Genomic DNA, 17341 nt, shown 5'->3' with positions numbered 1-17341 from the left:
TATTTTTGGTCATCTAATAAAAACTGATTTATATGTTATTCTTATGGCTAGATGTATACATTTGCTGAAGAGGATAATGCAAGCTGTCTTACATTGCTACATTACATGTCAATGTAAAATCGTGGTTTCTTGCCCACTAAACTGATACTATATTGATCTGTACTGAGCTCAACTGATGGATAATTGTCCTTGTCCAACAATTTAGACCTCTGATTGTTTTGTTAACAGCTGTTATTTCCTCTATAAGAAAGTGTATAGCATGAAGATCTATAGTTTATTTATATATATCGTGGTTTATTTAACTGTCTGATGCAGGTATCACAGTGTTTATAGCTAATACAAATTTGCAGCACCTGTCCCTCCCAAAATCCCAATTGTTACTATTTGACTTATCATTGCTTGGGCATTGCCAGTTCCTCTGGCTTCTTGTCACCAGTTTGAGAAGGGTGCGGCCATCTGTAATTAATGATAAGGGTGCTGGAAAGGTCTGGAAATGTTGAACATTTGCCAATAGATATCGAGTCTCATGTTGGGCTCTTTTACGTATATTTGATTGATTTCAAATCCTCATTCTTTTGAGTCCTTAGAATAGCGTAATGTAAAAAAAAAACAACAGATAAACAAACAAAAACAAAACAAAAAACATCTAAGCTTATGGTGTTTTATTAATAATGTAACACCTTTAGTAACAATGGGTTTACGGTGTGGGTTACGTTATTTTAAATGATTGATTGAATAATTATTTGATCATTTTACCCCGTGTTGTGTGGTTCAGCCCTGTATAAAAACTGCACATATTATGTGGTTCATTTAAAGAATTGAATGAGTGATTTTGATCTTGCATTATGAAACGATGTACATAGACTTGATACACTTTATTTATTTATTTAAATAGTTTTTCAAAAAAGCCTGAACCAGAAAGTAGTGCCATCTGGCGGATTTAGTCGACAATGGAATAATATAGGATCAGATAAACATATTCTGATGGTTTTTTAAAGCATAAATAGTCCACATGGAGCAGACGATTACAGTGCTGGATTTTGATTGAAAATTATTTTATTTTATTTTATTTTTTATTCTATTTTATTGCATTTCTTTTATTATTTAAAATAATAATAATTCTACTTTATTTAACATTTTTTTGTTATTATCATTCCATAAGTTTGATCTTCTTATCGGTTTCTTTTGTCTTTTAACCGTTTCTTTTAGTCTAGCTTTTATTATCTTATTATCTTTATTATTATTTCATTTTACTTGTCTTTTTTATCTATCTTAACCTAGTTTTTTAAACTCTAACTTAATAAAACATTTCTCTTATTCTCTCTTATTATTATTCCTCTCTTTTTTAAACTTATTTTATTTTAACTTTCTAAACATGGCATAGGTCTCTATTTTCGTCTTTTAATTTGTTCTTTGTTCTTGTTCTCCCATCGTTTTTATTCCTTTTCTTTATGTTGTCACTTGCTCTGTCTTATCATCAGTTTGTCAATGAACTGTAAAGCACTTTGAACTACACTAGCCTGTATGAAAGGTAAGATAAAGTTTGACCGATTGATTGATTGATTGATAGTACACTGATAATATTGCTAAACTGTGCCACCTAAATAACATCAATAACAACAACAACAATAACTAGTAATGACATTCCCGCCAATTTGATGGGGGGAAAACAAATCATGTAAGTCAAAATTATGAGAAACTTTCTCAAAATAAAGAGTTAGTATCACAAAAGAATGAATAAGTATCTCAAAATAATGAGATACTATCTCAAAGTAATGACTTATCTTGTGACTTATTAGTATCTCATTATTTTGAGATAATACGTCATTAATTAGAGACATTAAGTCATTATTTTTGAGATAATAAGTCATTATTTTGAGGTACTGTGTCATTATTTTTGAGATAAGTCATTATTTGGAGTTACTCAGTCATAGTTTTGAAATACTAAGTCATTATTTTGAGATACTAAGTCATTATTTAATAGGAAATGGCTTCGATACCTTTCAGATATGAATGTCTTTTTTATTTTATTTTTTACATACTACAGATAGACAGACAGGCAGACAGTGAGTAGCTAGCGGAACCATGTAGCCGGCGTCTGTATTCCAGTCGACCATTTTTCGTGGTGACACAAAACAATCGCAACAGGATGAGCAGTAGGGAGTATCATTAACAGCCAGGCCGTAACCTTTTAAATTAGTTAAACTGCAGCTTTTCCAGATTCAGTGTGTGTTACTGAGTACCGCACATATTAGTAAGAGATAAACTTGTGCTTATTAAGCGTAGAGTGAGTTATAGTTATAATGCCAACATGATGTTCAACCCATCCACCGGACTACCAGATACCAGAAAGTCCATGTACATCCAGACCCAGAGCAGCGTGTACAAAAGCGGCGATAAAACCAGCCCCATTAGTGTCATCCTGGTCAGCTCTGGCAGCCGGGGGAACAAGCTGCTATTTCGGTATCCCTTTCAAAGAGTCACTGACTGTCCATCTCTGACAGGTAGGCGCAGCTTCACCAAAGTCCTTCTTATTATAATGTATCTGGCTTCACCCACAGGCCAGTCAAGAGTTCGTGACCTGCTCTTAATTCAGGCTAAGCCTTCATTTCTTATACAGTTACACATTCACATGGGCTGGATAAAGGAGAAGTTATGAAATTAGAAAAACTGTTTTCCAGGCCTGGAAATGGTTTGGAATTAGGTGAATGTTTTGGAAATGTTTTGAATTAGGGATGTAATCAATTTAATCAATTTCTATATTTAGCTTTTTAATATTTTCTAATATGTGATCTGGGGCCAAATGCTTCCTCTGGATGTAATTATAAAATATACCCATCATTTAGTGAGATCAAAGTGTTAAAACACCTGTTAAAAGGCAGGAAATGACATCTACTCTGTTAAACTACTGGGTAATACTGGGTAAAATATTGTGGAATAGTTATGGAAAAGTTTTGAAAAGTTTTGAAAATTCAATGGTAAAAATGTGTGGGAACCCTGCACTGAGCACTGCCTTCATTTCTTATATAGTTACACATTCACATTGGCTGGATAAAGTAACACATATTCAGTCCACATAATACCACACAATACAATATAACCCAAGTAACAGCTCAGCAATAAACATGTTTGACTTTCAGGCTGTTATTTTAATGTTTTGTGAAGTTTTGGCACTTAACCAGCCAAATATATTCCTAAAATAAAAATGTGTTATTTGAAATCGGTGGAATAATTTGAACTAATACCATTATGTTTGTTCACAAGCAAAACAACGAAGTCCATATGCACTCAACACAACGGGGGAAGGTCTTGAAGATCAGGATGGTGACTCAAGGTATTTACTTATTTTTGGTCATTTAATAAAAACTGATTTATATGTTATAGACACTATAAAGACAATTAGTAGGTTGAAACACAGCCTGGTCTAAGATCCACATGAGGTACTTACTTTCTTTTTTTTGTCCTTCCCCTTGCTTTTGATCTTTTATTTTTTCTCCTAAACTTTTTAAAGATGAATTTAGGAGATGGTTAACACAGCCCATGATTTAGCTTTATTAAACATCACAAAACAAAATGCTGTAGAGGTGGAACATTAAGTGCTTAATGTCTCTAAACTTTGCCCCAGCTGCTGTTTAAATATAACAAAAAACAAGCTACCACAGTGAACATGTGGAATACTGATTGTTTTTACAAACAGGTTCATATATCAATTGTTAGACTTTTCACAAATCACAATAAAGGAAAAAGATTTACAAACAGGAATTGGTCATAGGTTAAAAAAATATATGATAGGGGATGACATGTGCATCCACCGATGCTCTGAAAGGATGAAGCAGATGTGACGACACTTCATGTTAAAATGTGTATGTAATAACCAACATATGTTTATTAAATAAACTTTCATTTGTTGTTTATGTGTACATCGTGCTGATAATGAGCCTCATGAGAATTATTATGATCCCCGGAATTAGTACAAATAAAATGCTACAAACCACCTGTCAACTTTTGCTGTAACTCTATCAGCTAACACAAGTTATACAGATTTTTGAAAATATCTGATATTTTTAAACAGCTTTTACAGGGGTATAGAACTTTAAACACCCTGTTATCTCTGGTGTGCACGAGCCATACAAACTCAATATAAACTTGAGTTAAATCATAAAAACATAAAATAAAGTCAAAAAGTATACATATACTGTAGGTGTTACATGTCCTCTCATTTTTGTCTTAGTTAAGAACATATAAGCAGCATTTAAAGTAATGTAGCAACTTTAGGAAGACACATATAAAGTGGATTGTATCAATCTAGAGCTGCAACAGGTAGTCAATTAATTGATTAATCAAATTGTTTTTTTTTAACTTTTAAATGTGATGGTTTAATGATTTTCAACAACACAACATTTGAAGATGTCACCTTTGTCATTTCTCACTATTTTCTGTCTTATTTTCTGCCATAAATTGAAAGAATACTCCACTGATAGATATAAACTGTTGATCAACACTAGTGACATGTTGGCGTCAACTGGTTGCTGCTTGAAGGGCGTAATCAACATGCTGACCAGCGTTTTCACATCACAGTATCACATGTTTGTTTGGGTTGTTTTTGATGTCCATTTTTATGCATTCAGCCCAACTGTGTGTTGCATTTTCCCTTTTGTTTGCTTTTTTCTTCTTTTGTTTTATGGCCCAATTCCCATTTCAGAGAACAATCTCCACTAACTGACGAACAGTTGGTAGCAGGGTAAGACCAAATCATTCTAAACCACCTTTCCTATGCTTAGATCACCCCTGTCTTTTTTTTTTTATAAATATCCCCTTTCTTTCCTATTTTATGTCCTACATGGACCCCCAATCCTAATCTCAGTAAATCCTTGTGAATTATCAGTAGTAGATCCAGTGAATCAGTGTTTTGGTAAATTCAGGATTTCAGTGTTGCTTTTCCTCTGTACTGTATGCCTTTGTCATATTAAAATCCAATAGTTCAAACTGTAATTAAAGCTTTAATTCATATTTAATTTGATTACCCGTAGCATGTAGACTCACCATGACAAAAACAAATCAAATGCAAACTACGATAAAACAACTTAAACAACCTGAACGTTCTTTTCCAATTGTGACGGTACGGTAAGTCTATTGTGTGTTTAATGTTTTCTGGCCTTTATTTTTCTGGCCTTTATTTTTTATCCCTTTGATCGCAGCATGAGTTACTTAAGTAAAACCAGCATGAGTCTTTCACATTCTTTATTCATACAAAGACTTCACTTTTTTTCTGCAAGGAGGCCTCTTCCTAATTTCTCCTCTCCAGTAGCCACACAAGCTTTTTTATTTACACTCTTGATTGCTAAAATACATCGCAGGCAGATGCATCTGATTAACGCAACCCCTCTTTGAGACAGGAATGTGAAAAATGTAATCGAGCAAAGCTAATTTAAACTTTCTCACTTATCCTAGCTGTTTCTGTGCCGTGACCTCTTTCAACACTTTTTACCTATTAAGTGTGTTCCTCCGTCCTGAAGGTTTTCAGACATCATCCTCGCCACCATCCTAGCAACTAAATCCGATATGTGCGGAAAGAAGTTTGAGCTGAAGATCGACAATGTTCGATTTGTGGGTCACCCTACTCTCCTTCAGCATCCCCCCATCATTCAGGTAAGGAACTAAATGGACAGCCAGATAAATTATGACCAGTTTTTAAGAAAGTCAGCTTGTCATAGTCTCTTCCTCTCCCATTATAGTAAGTGACTTTACTTATAGAGCACCTTTCAAGAGCAGAGACGTCACCAAATGCTTCACAGAGGAAATAAAGCACAATTAAAAAACAGAATCAACAGAAAATGGAAAAATGACAGGCAAGTCTGAACAAATGGTTCTTGAGCTGCTTTTTAAAGCTGCCAACAAAGCGTCCACATATCTTACAGGTCTTTCTGAAAGCTCAAATGCTAACAGTGATTCTTGAAGAACGATCTCTGAAACCGTTAATATTTGTAGTCAAAGTCTTTGCTATGCACTGAGTTTATAATTTTGTAACACTTCCAGCTAAACTGAAAACACTGGTCTCCATATTTCTGCACTATTTTGAAGAAGTAAGTCATGGGAGAAGGAGAGGAAGAGGAAGAGAAATGAGACAGCTGTGGTTGGCCATATTGTTAACTATATAACATATTTTGATACCTGTGTGTATGTCTGTTTACTACATGTATGACAAAACTTTATTGCAAACTTCTATATTCTGCACAGAAAAAAAGTAAAATTCAGAAATGCTTTTCATTCACACTATCAGTGCATAGTTGGTGCATCATGTGCTTATTCAAAAGGTGGTTTGTGTGTACTGTACTGTACTGTACAGTTTGAGGAGTTTTTGCGAGATTTGTTTACTTTTGCAATAGCTGTATAATGTTCTGCTTTTTTGTTGTAAGGCTTTGTGGTAAATGTGTGGAGTGTTTCAAAAATAGCACATAGTTTAAAGATAGTAACTAAGCAATCAGAAAAAACTGTAAATCCAGTTGGAGAGAGTCCCAGAGTTTAGCAGCCACAACCCTACAAACCCTACTTTACGTTTAAGCCTAGTTCTGAGAACAACCAGCAAACCCTGATAAGAGACCTGCTGGTGACATGCGGCTGCAGTAGATCTGTAATGCAGGCAGATGCCCGACCATGCAGAGCTAATGCAAAGCTCAAGAACTTTGAATGGGATTCTGAATATGCAAGAAAAAAACATCATTATAGATTAAACTAGCTCTGCTCTGTACAGTGGAGCAACAAAATGAGTGTGATATTGTTTGGAGAACCACAACAATTAAGAGTTTTAATTAGTAACATTACTTTAAAAGTATATTTTATTATATAATATATTGGACACCTGTGATTGGAAATGGAAAAACCAACCCAAGCCATTTGGTAGTGATTATACTCTAAGACCATTTCTAATTTCACCATTATTATTTCAATTCATTAAGGGACTGAACTTTGGTAAATAAGTGTTAGTTGCAGCAGCACCCTCTACTGACTGAAGTTTTGTTTATCTCTTGAGTCATTGACTGTGGTGCTGAAATGGCAATTCAACATCATGGTCTATTATTAGATTCCCCTTTGAAATTAACAAGAGTAACTCATATTATACTGTAATACAATACTAAAATACTTTTTATAAGTCAATCAGTACATCTCTGACACAGTATCAACAAAAACTGAACATGAACGTGTTAATAAAGGTTTATTTATTGCAGAGCTATTGTACAGAGTTGCATACCATTGTGTGGGTGCAGTTTCATTGTGTAAACCCCTTTACTTAAATATCCATGCATTAAAAGCACAGATTTTTAAATGAAGTACCGACTGTGCCATATATAGATCTGCACATTATAGATTTACACTTTACAAATAGCTTATTTTATGCATCTTGTGAAATTTGGGTCTTCTTTCTGCACAGGTGTCAAAAACGGATCCTTCACCTAAACGAGAAATGCCGACCATGATCTTATTTAACGTGGTGTTTGCACTCAGGGTATGAAAAGTCCTCTTATGATTCAGATTTTTGTGTGTGTTCAAATTAAGTGATTTGTCGATATTAACCAAGGAAAATGCCCCTTACTCTATCAGTGTAAATATATAGTGTATAAACTTGGTGTTTTTGTTTAAAATGATGCCATTCAGCCAGCTGACTATGGGTGGGCACGTGTAGATTCAGTGCTCTTAATCTGTTCTTCGAGTGGCACGGGTGTTTATCAGTGATAATATTCCTATATAGTCTATCTGTGACAGCATGGGAACTTAAGAGGGAGGAGAGACCAATTTACTATGCTTAATCATGCTGCCCCAATAAGGACTAGCCTGTTCCTGCCCATGCTGAGTCACTGTATCTACTAAGTGCCAGAACAGCTGAGATGGGGCTGGAAGTGCACTGTCATGTTTTGTTAATGATCTTTACCCGGCAACTGTGGCATTAGGAGAAACAGTCCCATTCGGTTATTTCCATATAGTAGTGTGTCTTCCCTTTTGATCTACTTAATAATAATTTTTACACCCGTCAATTATTTTATCTATGTCTACATGTTAATTAATTTGATTATATGTGCATATTTTGTTTTCATATCTATCCTGTTGAATTATTGCAGTCATCTATTTAGCAATAATACAATGTTGGTCACTATTTCTTTAGGTTTTGAAATATCAGAAACACCTCTCAATATTATGAAATACTATATGACATAAATTGCAGCTTTGAAATTACCTAAAAGACAAGTTAAAATTTCAATATAAACTTCACAATCATGGCATTTATTGCAAGAACACTGGATTGGATTGCATTACAATAAATGTTTGCTAAAATATCTGAAAAATCTAAAAATGACAGTATTCAGTATAATGTTGTTACTGATTGTGATTTAAACTCCTGCAAAGCATTTAACTTAATTATTAAGAATATAGTTTAATCATCTCATTCATAAAATTCTTTTATTATTAAATGACATGTTACAATCTTCCCCTAATGTAATAGTCACATACATTTTCAAATACGTTTGACAGTTAACAACAGAATGATACCACATGACGTGAATGTGAACTGAACTACTAGTTAAAGCATCTGTCCTTTAAACGCAGTGTAATACTGGTAATTACTGAGTTGTAAACATGTATATAACCAAAATGTGTCTCCCCCCTATTGTTGGCCCGTACAGGCTAATGCCGACCCCTCCGTCATCAGCTGCATGCACAACTTGTCTCGCCGCATTGCCATCGCCCTGCAGCATGAAGAGCGGCGCTGCCAGTACCTGACCAGAGAGGCCAAACTGATGCTGGCCGTCCAGGATGAGATTACCACCATGACCGAGAGTGAGATACATACATATACACCTCAAGACTAATCAAATCCACAACTCTGTCCCAGTCAAACTATCATTTTTTTTTAGAGTTTGTTGTTTTAGAACAAAGCAACTGGTCAGAAATATTGTAATTTATTATAAATTTAAAATATAAATCTGAGAGTATATTTTGACAATGTTATCTATTTTTTCCCCTGATATCAGCTGATGGAAGCCCCCAGTCTCCATTTAGGCAAATTCTACCCAAATGTAAGCTAGCCAGGGACCTGAAGGAGGCTTATGACAGGTGTGTGTTTTTGTTTTATAACATCTCTCTTTTTCTTGCCATGTACATTTATTATTACTTAAATAGCTGATTTTGATGTTGATGTTTTGTCAGCCTCTGTACGACTGGTGTGGTGCGACTACATATTAACAACTGGCTGGAGGTGAGCTTCTGCTTACCACACAAGATCCACAGGATTGGTGGAAAACACATTCCCCCAGAGGCGTTGGAACGCAGCCTTAAAGCTATACGGTGTGTTTGTATCTTCTCTGTAGAGGTCTGTTTTATTTTTGAGCTTAATTTATGTGACTGGCCACATACCACAAGAACACATTCTCTGTTAAATCACGTAGTGCAGAAAACCGTCACAATGATTTTTTGGGTTGAATCCCTTAAAAATTGCAACTCTGCCAATACGCAATTCAGCAGTTAGAGGCAATCATACTAAAAATGGCCTATCAACACCACCCATACCTACTCCACCCAGTGGTCCCCGTCTCAAAACAGAAACACTTGTAGGAAGTCTTATTACAAGATAACACCCTATGCAATATTTAACACAGTTTTAAGATGTTACACATTAATGAGCAGATATTGATTCACTGTACAAGAAATGTAAAACATTTACATTTGTTGATATAGTTTCTCTGCCCAGAAATGTGACATTTGTTAGGGCTAAAAGAACATTTTGAGTGTCTCTTTCCTATATCCCATATATGTTTGTTTATGCTCTACTAAACACCTGACAGCAACATAATGTTCATTTGTTAAGATTACTTGGTTGCAGGGCATGCAAAACACTATCAGTCTGTAATTGTAAGTTCTGAATATGAAAGGTAGAATATGGTCTGACCTGGTTAAAGAAAGGACTAATTTCACCCATATACTCATGACTCTACCACACACACATACTACTTACAGGCCTTGGGATTGACATTTTAATCCACCATCAGTTTGTCAAATGAGTATTGATTTATGGGGGGTTGTGTATTTTGCACTTTAGTGATAATTGTTTGAAGCATTCAAAGAAACCCAAGTTTTCTGTGGGCCACACTGCCACCTATTGTTGCTTCAGTATAATTACACCAACTTCTCTTTATTTCTGTCTTGCTCAACAAAATGTGAATAAATAGTTCAGCCATCTGAAATTTGTGTAAATATATTTAGGCCATGAAATCACACCAGCAGTGTGGAAATACATAAGATTTGTAATTCAGCGTATTTAGTTTGAATTCTTAGATAGACAATTTTATTATAAAATGACTGATACTAAAGTTGATTCCTGCAGGAAGCAGCTTGAACCCCTAAAGAGGAAATCTGTTTACTCAGCTGTATATGTTGTGTAATCCTCCAGGCCCTATCATGCTCTACTGCTGCTGGAAAGTGAAAAGGCACTGCTGAGCCAGCTTCCTCTGGACTGTTCGCCTGCGATGGTGCGCCTCATCAAAACCTGCTCAGCAGTGAAAAACCTGCAGCAGCTTGCACAGGATGCTGACCTTGCCTTACTTCAGGTGCAGAACAGCCACAGCATCTGTGTCACTATTGCAATTCACAACATCAGATGTCTTAAAATGCACCAATAAACAAAAACTACAACTATAAGAACACTTTATGTATAGTTAAGCTAATTTAATCATTACAAATACAAAGTTTGTCAGTTGTATTTAAGTACAGTGCTCAAAATGTCATCAAATTTATTCACAGATGTATATATTTGAGCATTGCATGTAATTACTACCTTTGTATGTAGTAGCTGAAGAGAACACTATTTGAAATGGAAAAAGATGCACAGATACAATAATGGGAATAATTTAGTTTTTTAGGACTGATGTCTAGTAACAGTACATTAGTGAAAATTCTACATGCAGAGGTTGTCTTTATGGTGTTTTACTGCCATCTAGTGGACAATATGTGTACATCCAAAGTTCCCATGTGTAGTACAAGAGGAGTTTATATTTTCCTTCTATTGCAAAGCATTTTGTTGTTTAAACTGTATTATTTCACATCATTTACATTTTAAACAAATCATTTTCCCTCTCAGATCTTTCAAATTGCAGCTCATCTGGTTTACTGGGGCAAAGCAATCATCATCTACCCCCTGTGTGAGAACAACGTCTACATGCTGTCCCCTCATGCCAACATCTGCCTGTGAGTGGCCATGGTGCGACGTAAGCCAATTGGCTGTACTAGTTAGTGTGCCTCTAATGAACCATTTTATTGATGAACGATCATTCGTGCCATTGCCTCATATATGCTGATCTAAAAAATCTGTCATTATTAATATTAAATGCTGATTTCCACTTGTTAAATTGCCCTGAAATGTGCTACAAAAGAATTGGACTGCACCATTGGCAGCACTTTCATTTTCTTTCTGTATACACTAGACTTAAAACAGACTTTCCTTTACAAAATTGTGGAAGATTAATTTAAAGGAGTTGCGTTCATGGAAAAGTTACGTGCTGTAGAATAACGTGTGCCACCTCTTCCCGGATAGATACTCACCACTGGCTGAGCAGTTTGCCCTGCAGTTTCCTGGTCATGATCTGCCCTCCATGTTAGCAAAGTTCTCACTGCCAGTCTCTCTGGCCGAGTTCAGAAACCCTCTGGAGGCTCCTGCGCAGGAGGTAGGACTATTGTACAATTTCACAAATAACCGTATTCCTCCTCCACACTCCAGAAAGCAAAAATACTGTCCATATCTTATAAGTCAGTTAATTAAGCTGTAAGGCGCATAGTACTGGAAACCAGTCCTCCCCATTTGAGAATTTGTTCTAAAAAATAAAAACTCAACAGTGAATCTACTTGGAAACTGTATAATATTTCTTGTTTTTATACATATTTTTAGATTGTACAATAATTGACTAACATTATGCACCAAGACAGATAGTTTTAGTTTTAGTTATATTGCATCTGATTAGCAGAACCATTGGGTGTTCTCCTCTGACCCATCTCATTTTGGCAGCACTGTTTGAGCACCAGCGATGAATTATAAATGGCAAAGGGACATCAGCTCCAGCGTCTGCAGCCTCTATTTTTCATGAGAACAAGATCAAAGCTGCGGCTCATTCTTGTGCCTCTAGTTTGAGCCTGTGGCTCACCTCCTGATTTAAAACATATTTGACCTGGTTGGAGACATGAGTGTGTTCAGCTGTTGATACTGTCTGACCAGGCCCAGCTGATCCAGATGGTGGTGTGGATGCTCCAGCGACGCCTGCTGATCCAACTGCACACTTACGTCTGCCTGTTGGTACCGCCTGGCGAGGATGAGCCTGGGATGAGGGATGAAGACCTCCCACTGCCTACCCGAGTAGGGGGGCGCAGTCTCAGCACCCCAAGCGCTCTTAGCTTTGGTTCCCCAAGTATGTCCTTTCTCAGCTCTCTCCTTTGTCCAGCTCTTACAGGTGTAACATGCTTATAGCTAATCTATGAACATCTGTCCGCCCCCTACTGTGTGCAGCCAGTAGTGATGACATGACCCTAACGAGCCCCAGTATGGACAACTCCAGTGCAGAGCTGTTACCCGGTGGGGACTCTCCTCTCAACAAGAGGATGACAGAGACGTTGCTTGCCAGCCTGTCGGAGCACGAGAGGCAGGTCATTCTTAATATCCCTGCTGCACAAAACCCAGAAGACCTGCGGATGTTTGCCAGGTAATTTATCCTGCTTCTGACGCAGGACTGGTGCATATTTTGTGTTTTTTTTAGTGTTTTAAATGTTTCTCAGCTCTCTCTGCTTTTAGACAGCCAGATTAACAGATGGGATATGTTCTGATGAACATCAAGTGACTCATTATGTTATGAATCACTGTTAATCCTTGAAGATATATGTGAAATTGTGAAAATAACATAAATATTCCAGTGTGTTTAGAAAGCTCATTCCTGTGTGTTACTCTGTGTACAGTAATGAAAGATGCCCTATCTCATGGTTGACACAACTAATAATTCAGTGAATTTCAAGCTCTAAAAACATCTTTCTGCCTGCTTCCAGGCTGCTGCACTATTTCCGGGGACATCACCACCTGGAAGAGATTATGTACAATGAAAACATGAGGCGGTCTCAGCTCAAGACGCTGTTTGACAAGTTCCGCAGTGTCCTGGTGGTGACCAACCATGAGGATCCTATAATTTCAATCTTTCAGTCACCCATGGAGTAGTGGCACAGAGACGACATCAGCCCTCGCCAAATGGAAAAGATGTCAGTTTGGAAGCAGTTAATACCCTGCTGAGCTCATAGCTAAGTACTGTTGCTCAACAATGTTTTAAAATGAACACATTTGGTTGTCAAATGTCGCATCTGTGCAGATGTAAGAAATTTAGAACATGTTTTTTCATTACGAGCCAAATATTGTTTATAGTATTAAATTATTTTGTACAGACTAGACACGCCTCAAGTGTTCACTCTGAATCTTTGAGAGATTGGTGCTTGTGGGGGGTGGGGGGTGGGGGGGTTTGTCTTCATCTTCCCCTGTCCCAGATGTGTTAGATCATCGGTACTGAAAACAGAGGGGCACACTGAGTAATGATCATTCCAGATCTCCAGCTACCTCTCCTCAGGAATCCCAGAGGTGGGGAGAGAAGGCCGGTAAGAAAGAGGAGGGCTACAAACATGAGAGAGGCTGTTTTTGCTTTGAGGGAAGCAGAGCGTTCCAAACATCTGTGAAATCACTGAGTCACTGGCAGGAGAATGTTTATTAAAAGAGATGGGATGAGGAAAAACTATATTTCAGAACAGATTTTGTTAACCAATATACAAATTCTGTTGATAAATTATGTCTTATTAATGAATGCTAATGTACAACTTGCCAGTATTTTGCAACAGTACCATTAAAACATGGTGCCAAAATATGTTGATGCTTACAAAATGGACAAGAAACATTTTGTATGATTTCTGCAGATTAGAGTTTAGATTTGTTGGAGGGTAATTAGTCATTTTAACTTCATGAGAACTTCCAAATTCCAAAAATATTAACGGTCTTATTTCATCCTAAGAAGTAGTGTATCCCGGCAAAGGAAATGGAAACCTCTCTGCCTAAATGGTGAAGCCTACAAAGGGAACAGATGGCAGAATAGTTTCAGGACTGTTCCTGTTGAGTTCTTTTGACATTCAGCTGTCCTGTGTCATACTGCACATCGGAGGAATCTAAATCATTCTTTACAGTACATGACATAGACAGTTTTTCTGCCTCCTTATTCACTACACTAATGCAGGGGTGACCACGAAGATAAAACCGCAATGGCTTCTTGGCCCATTCCCCATGGGACTCAATTCCAATGCGAGGCGCTGACACAACATCATAGTGCTCTGCTGGATTTGTGTCAGGGTCCCTCTCCAGCCACACCTCGGGGTCTGAGGCAAGATCTCGACGGTCAAAACAGCGTGGTATATTCAGAGCCTGGCACAGCTTCGAAGGGCCGTTGCAGAGCTCTTTGTCCTTCAGTTGTCGGGCTCCCTCTTTGCGTCTCGCTGCTCTCAGCTGCCTCATGACAGACTGACCCTGCAGGGGCTCAAGGGAGCGCAACAGCACAGCAGCACCCTCCCCTGTGCAACACAGCACACAATATGCATCAGTCAGCATGGCTCCACTCTGTCTCCTTCCTTTTGCCCTTTTATATATTGACAATAGAAAACACAAACTATCACTGTATAGGTTTGATGTTATATTAATAACACTTAAAGGTCATATTTAACCAAAAAAGCACTATACTTTTTTCTGTTTGCAAGCTTTTAACAGTAAAAATGGTAAATGCTCAATTAAATTAACATGGGGCAGGTATTTCTACATTACGTCACGCCTTTACCTTGACTAGACACGTTCATACAGAGGTAGATGCCATAGATTGGATACACATAGATTGTTCCCGGCTTCATGAACATAGCTGTGTTCCTTTCTGTGCGTTTCCCCCCCGCTGAGTGTGAAGCTTTGTCCTCTCCTCCGAGATACGCTTCAGTCTCCACTATTCGTCCTCTCAGCTCAGTACCATCCTCACACTTGTGCACCAACACCTGCAAGGCCGAGGCACAACACAGGTTAGCTTTTCATGAAGGAGTCACATTTTAAATAGATTAAGATGATGAGTCAATTAATTGGTCAACAGAAAACTGATTGGCAACAATTTTGATAACTGATTCGTCAAAAATGGCTGGTAAGCTTTTCATAGCTGAATCCATTACATGAATTGATTGGTCCAGAACATGTGGGCTGAAATAAGGTGAATGACCTCTATACAGAAATGCCTCTTAAGTGTTAACAAAAGATTGAAAATACTGAACCGACAGGCTACAGTCCCCCTCCAGTCAAACATGTTTTGTGTTTCAGTTGGATGTTTGGGTTTCACTGTGCACGATGATGTATGTGCATAGTTTGACACTAGATGACGGTTTTCACCTCACCTTTTCACCTTTGCTGAAAGTGGAAAGTTTCTCTGTTTTCACCTTAAATCTGAGTTCAAGGATTGTCCCTATAGTGTGATTTGAGACATCACAAATTACACAACTGGATATGTAAGTTATTGACTTCCTGCAACTTCAAAACCTCATGCATGCACACACACTTGGACTTAAAGTAAAGTAGAAATTTGCATGTTCATAGATTCTGCATTTTCTAATGAGGGAGAAGAAGTAGATGTCTTTTTAAGGACTTTTTGCAGAAAAAAAAACAGACAAATTAAACACATTTATAGTCATCATAGCAGAGTATTTTTCCAAAGTATTGAAGCATATCTAGGGGGGGTCTTTAATTAAACTACTGCATGAAACATGAAGCAACCTGATTAATTGGCAAGACTGTCAGATAAGGTTATGTTTTGCCTCGGGTTCTGTAGCTTTCACACAAAGTGTTGCCCGACTGGCCACAATTTGTTATCCTAAATGCTATCTATAATAAGTTTTAAAGTCTCCCTTCACTCAAAAAATATGTTTTTTGTCTTGATCCTTAAGTTGAATGTTTGAACTTAATTGTGCAGAATAATGTATGTGCACAGTTTGACACATACATTATATGTATTTATCAGTTGAAAGTGGAAAGCTAACTTACATACAGCTGCAACAGATGCAACATACTTTTAACTACAACATGAAGCCCCCAGTCAATGCATAAAAATCAACAGTGAAAATGGACTTCACAGTAAGTAGCATATTTAAACTTTTGAAATTAAAAAACAACATATTTGCATATTCATATATTCAGGATTTTCTGTGAGGGAGAAAAAGTAAATGTCATGTTGAGGACTTCTACAGTGTTAATTGAACTTTTCTTGGTGGTAAAAGCATGTCAGACACAGATTTGAAGTCTAAGCAGAGTGTTTATCAGAAGTCTTTAAACATATCTAGAGGGGGTCTTTAATGAAACTCCTGCATGACCAGATTAAGTAGCAACACTGTCAGATAAGGTTATATCTTGCCTCAGGGTCCTTACAGCTTTCACATATCAAAGCGTTGGCACACTGGACACAATTTATCTTAAATCCTCAATGCTATCCAATAAAATAAATAAATAAAAGTTTTACAGCCTTTGAGCTACTGACACAAATGTTTCTTACAAGCACACCAGTGGCTGTAAAAATAGGATGATTGCGTTACCTTGCCAAGAAATGCTTTAGCCAGACTGATGCAAGGTTGCTTGAAAAACTCCTCTCCCAGTCTGTGTTGCAGGTCTGCTTTAGTTTTGGTGAAATAATGACTTTGCTCGGTCTCAGCACTTAGAGCATTGTGAATGGGCTTCTTCTGTTTTGCAGGTGAAACGTTTAAGTTTACATCTGTCTGGTTTCTATGTGTATTTGCTGCTGCTGTTGCTGTCAGTGAAAGCAGCTTTCTTTTTCTATTTTCTGCCATTGCATTACCGCAAAACAACTCGGACTAAAAATTGCACCCTCGCCGTCACTGTCTCCTTATAAACTCAGCAAAACATTTGTCTATTTTAAACCATTTACTTCATTGTTTATTCCAATCAGCCTTTCATGTAGTGATCATAGTGACCAATGCTAATGCTAACAGGAAGGAAGTGTGATTGTTTTGCAGCTCTTAAAGGGACCGCACATCAGTTTCTCCTGCAGGATGTTCAAGACTCTTTTAGGTTGTTTTTTTTCTTGTTAATTATGTCACTTGAGGCTGTGTTAGAATTAGAAAGGTCCATCTTCTGTTTTTCCCACAAAGTTGTCAAACATAACTTTTTTCCTCCTCCCAGTGCATATGAAAGCCACATTTGCTGATAGGTAAAGTCCACTGAACAGTGGCCTTTTCCTGCTGCTGTCTTATC

The 17341-nt window shown here is 37.2% G+C and overlaps 2 protein-coding genes across 3 annotated transcripts; one reads left to right on the top strand and one right to left on the bottom strand.

The window, feature by feature from the left end:
• The first annotated feature begins 2185 nt into the window (after nt 1-2185).
• On the top strand, nt 2186-13454 carry nprl3 (NPR3-like, GATOR1 complex subunit). 2 transcript variants are annotated; one of them, XM_053338077.1, is made up of 14 exons: nt 2186-2504; nt 3265-3334; nt 4703-4741; nt 5517-5649; nt 7430-7504; nt 8679-8832; nt 9027-9108; nt 9202-9339; nt 10442-10598; nt 11129-11235; nt 11582-11711; nt 12257-12446; nt 12545-12737; nt 13075-13454. In XM_053338077.1, the coding sequence occupies exons 1-14, from the start codon at nt 2312-2314 to the stop codon at nt 13238-13240; spliced, it is 1827 nt and encodes a 608-aa protein (XP_053194052.1). In that variant the 5' UTR covers nt 2186-2311; the 3' UTR covers nt 13241-13454. The 2 variants fall into 2 exon arrangements, with proteins under 2 accessions (XP_053194052.1, XP_053194053.1); XM_053338078.1 differs by lacking the exon at nt 7430-7504.
• Nucleotides 13455-13598: 144 nt separating this feature from the next.
• On the bottom strand, nt 13599-17010 carry mpg (N-methylpurine DNA glycosylase). The gene is made up of 3 exons (XM_053338479.1): nt 16666-17010; nt 14886-15090; nt 13599-14625 (listed from the first exon to the last, which is right to left on the bottom strand). The coding sequence occupies exons 1-3, from the start codon at nt 16915-16917 to the stop codon at nt 14159-14161; spliced, it is 924 nt and encodes a 307-aa protein (XP_053194454.1). The 5' UTR covers nt 16918-17010; the 3' UTR covers nt 13599-14158.
• Between the last annotated feature and the right edge of the window lie 331 nt (nt 17011-17341).

The sequence above is a fragment of the Scomber japonicus genome, chromosome 18 (assembly GCF_027409825.1).
Source record: "Scomber japonicus isolate fScoJap1 chromosome 18, fScoJap1.pri, whole genome shotgun sequence".
NCBI classification, from domain to species: domain Eukaryota; kingdom Metazoa; phylum Chordata; class Actinopteri; order Scombriformes; family Scombridae; genus Scomber; species Scomber japonicus.
Note: the sequence above shows the minus strand (reverse complement) of the source record. Positions and strands in the feature narration are given on the sequence as shown.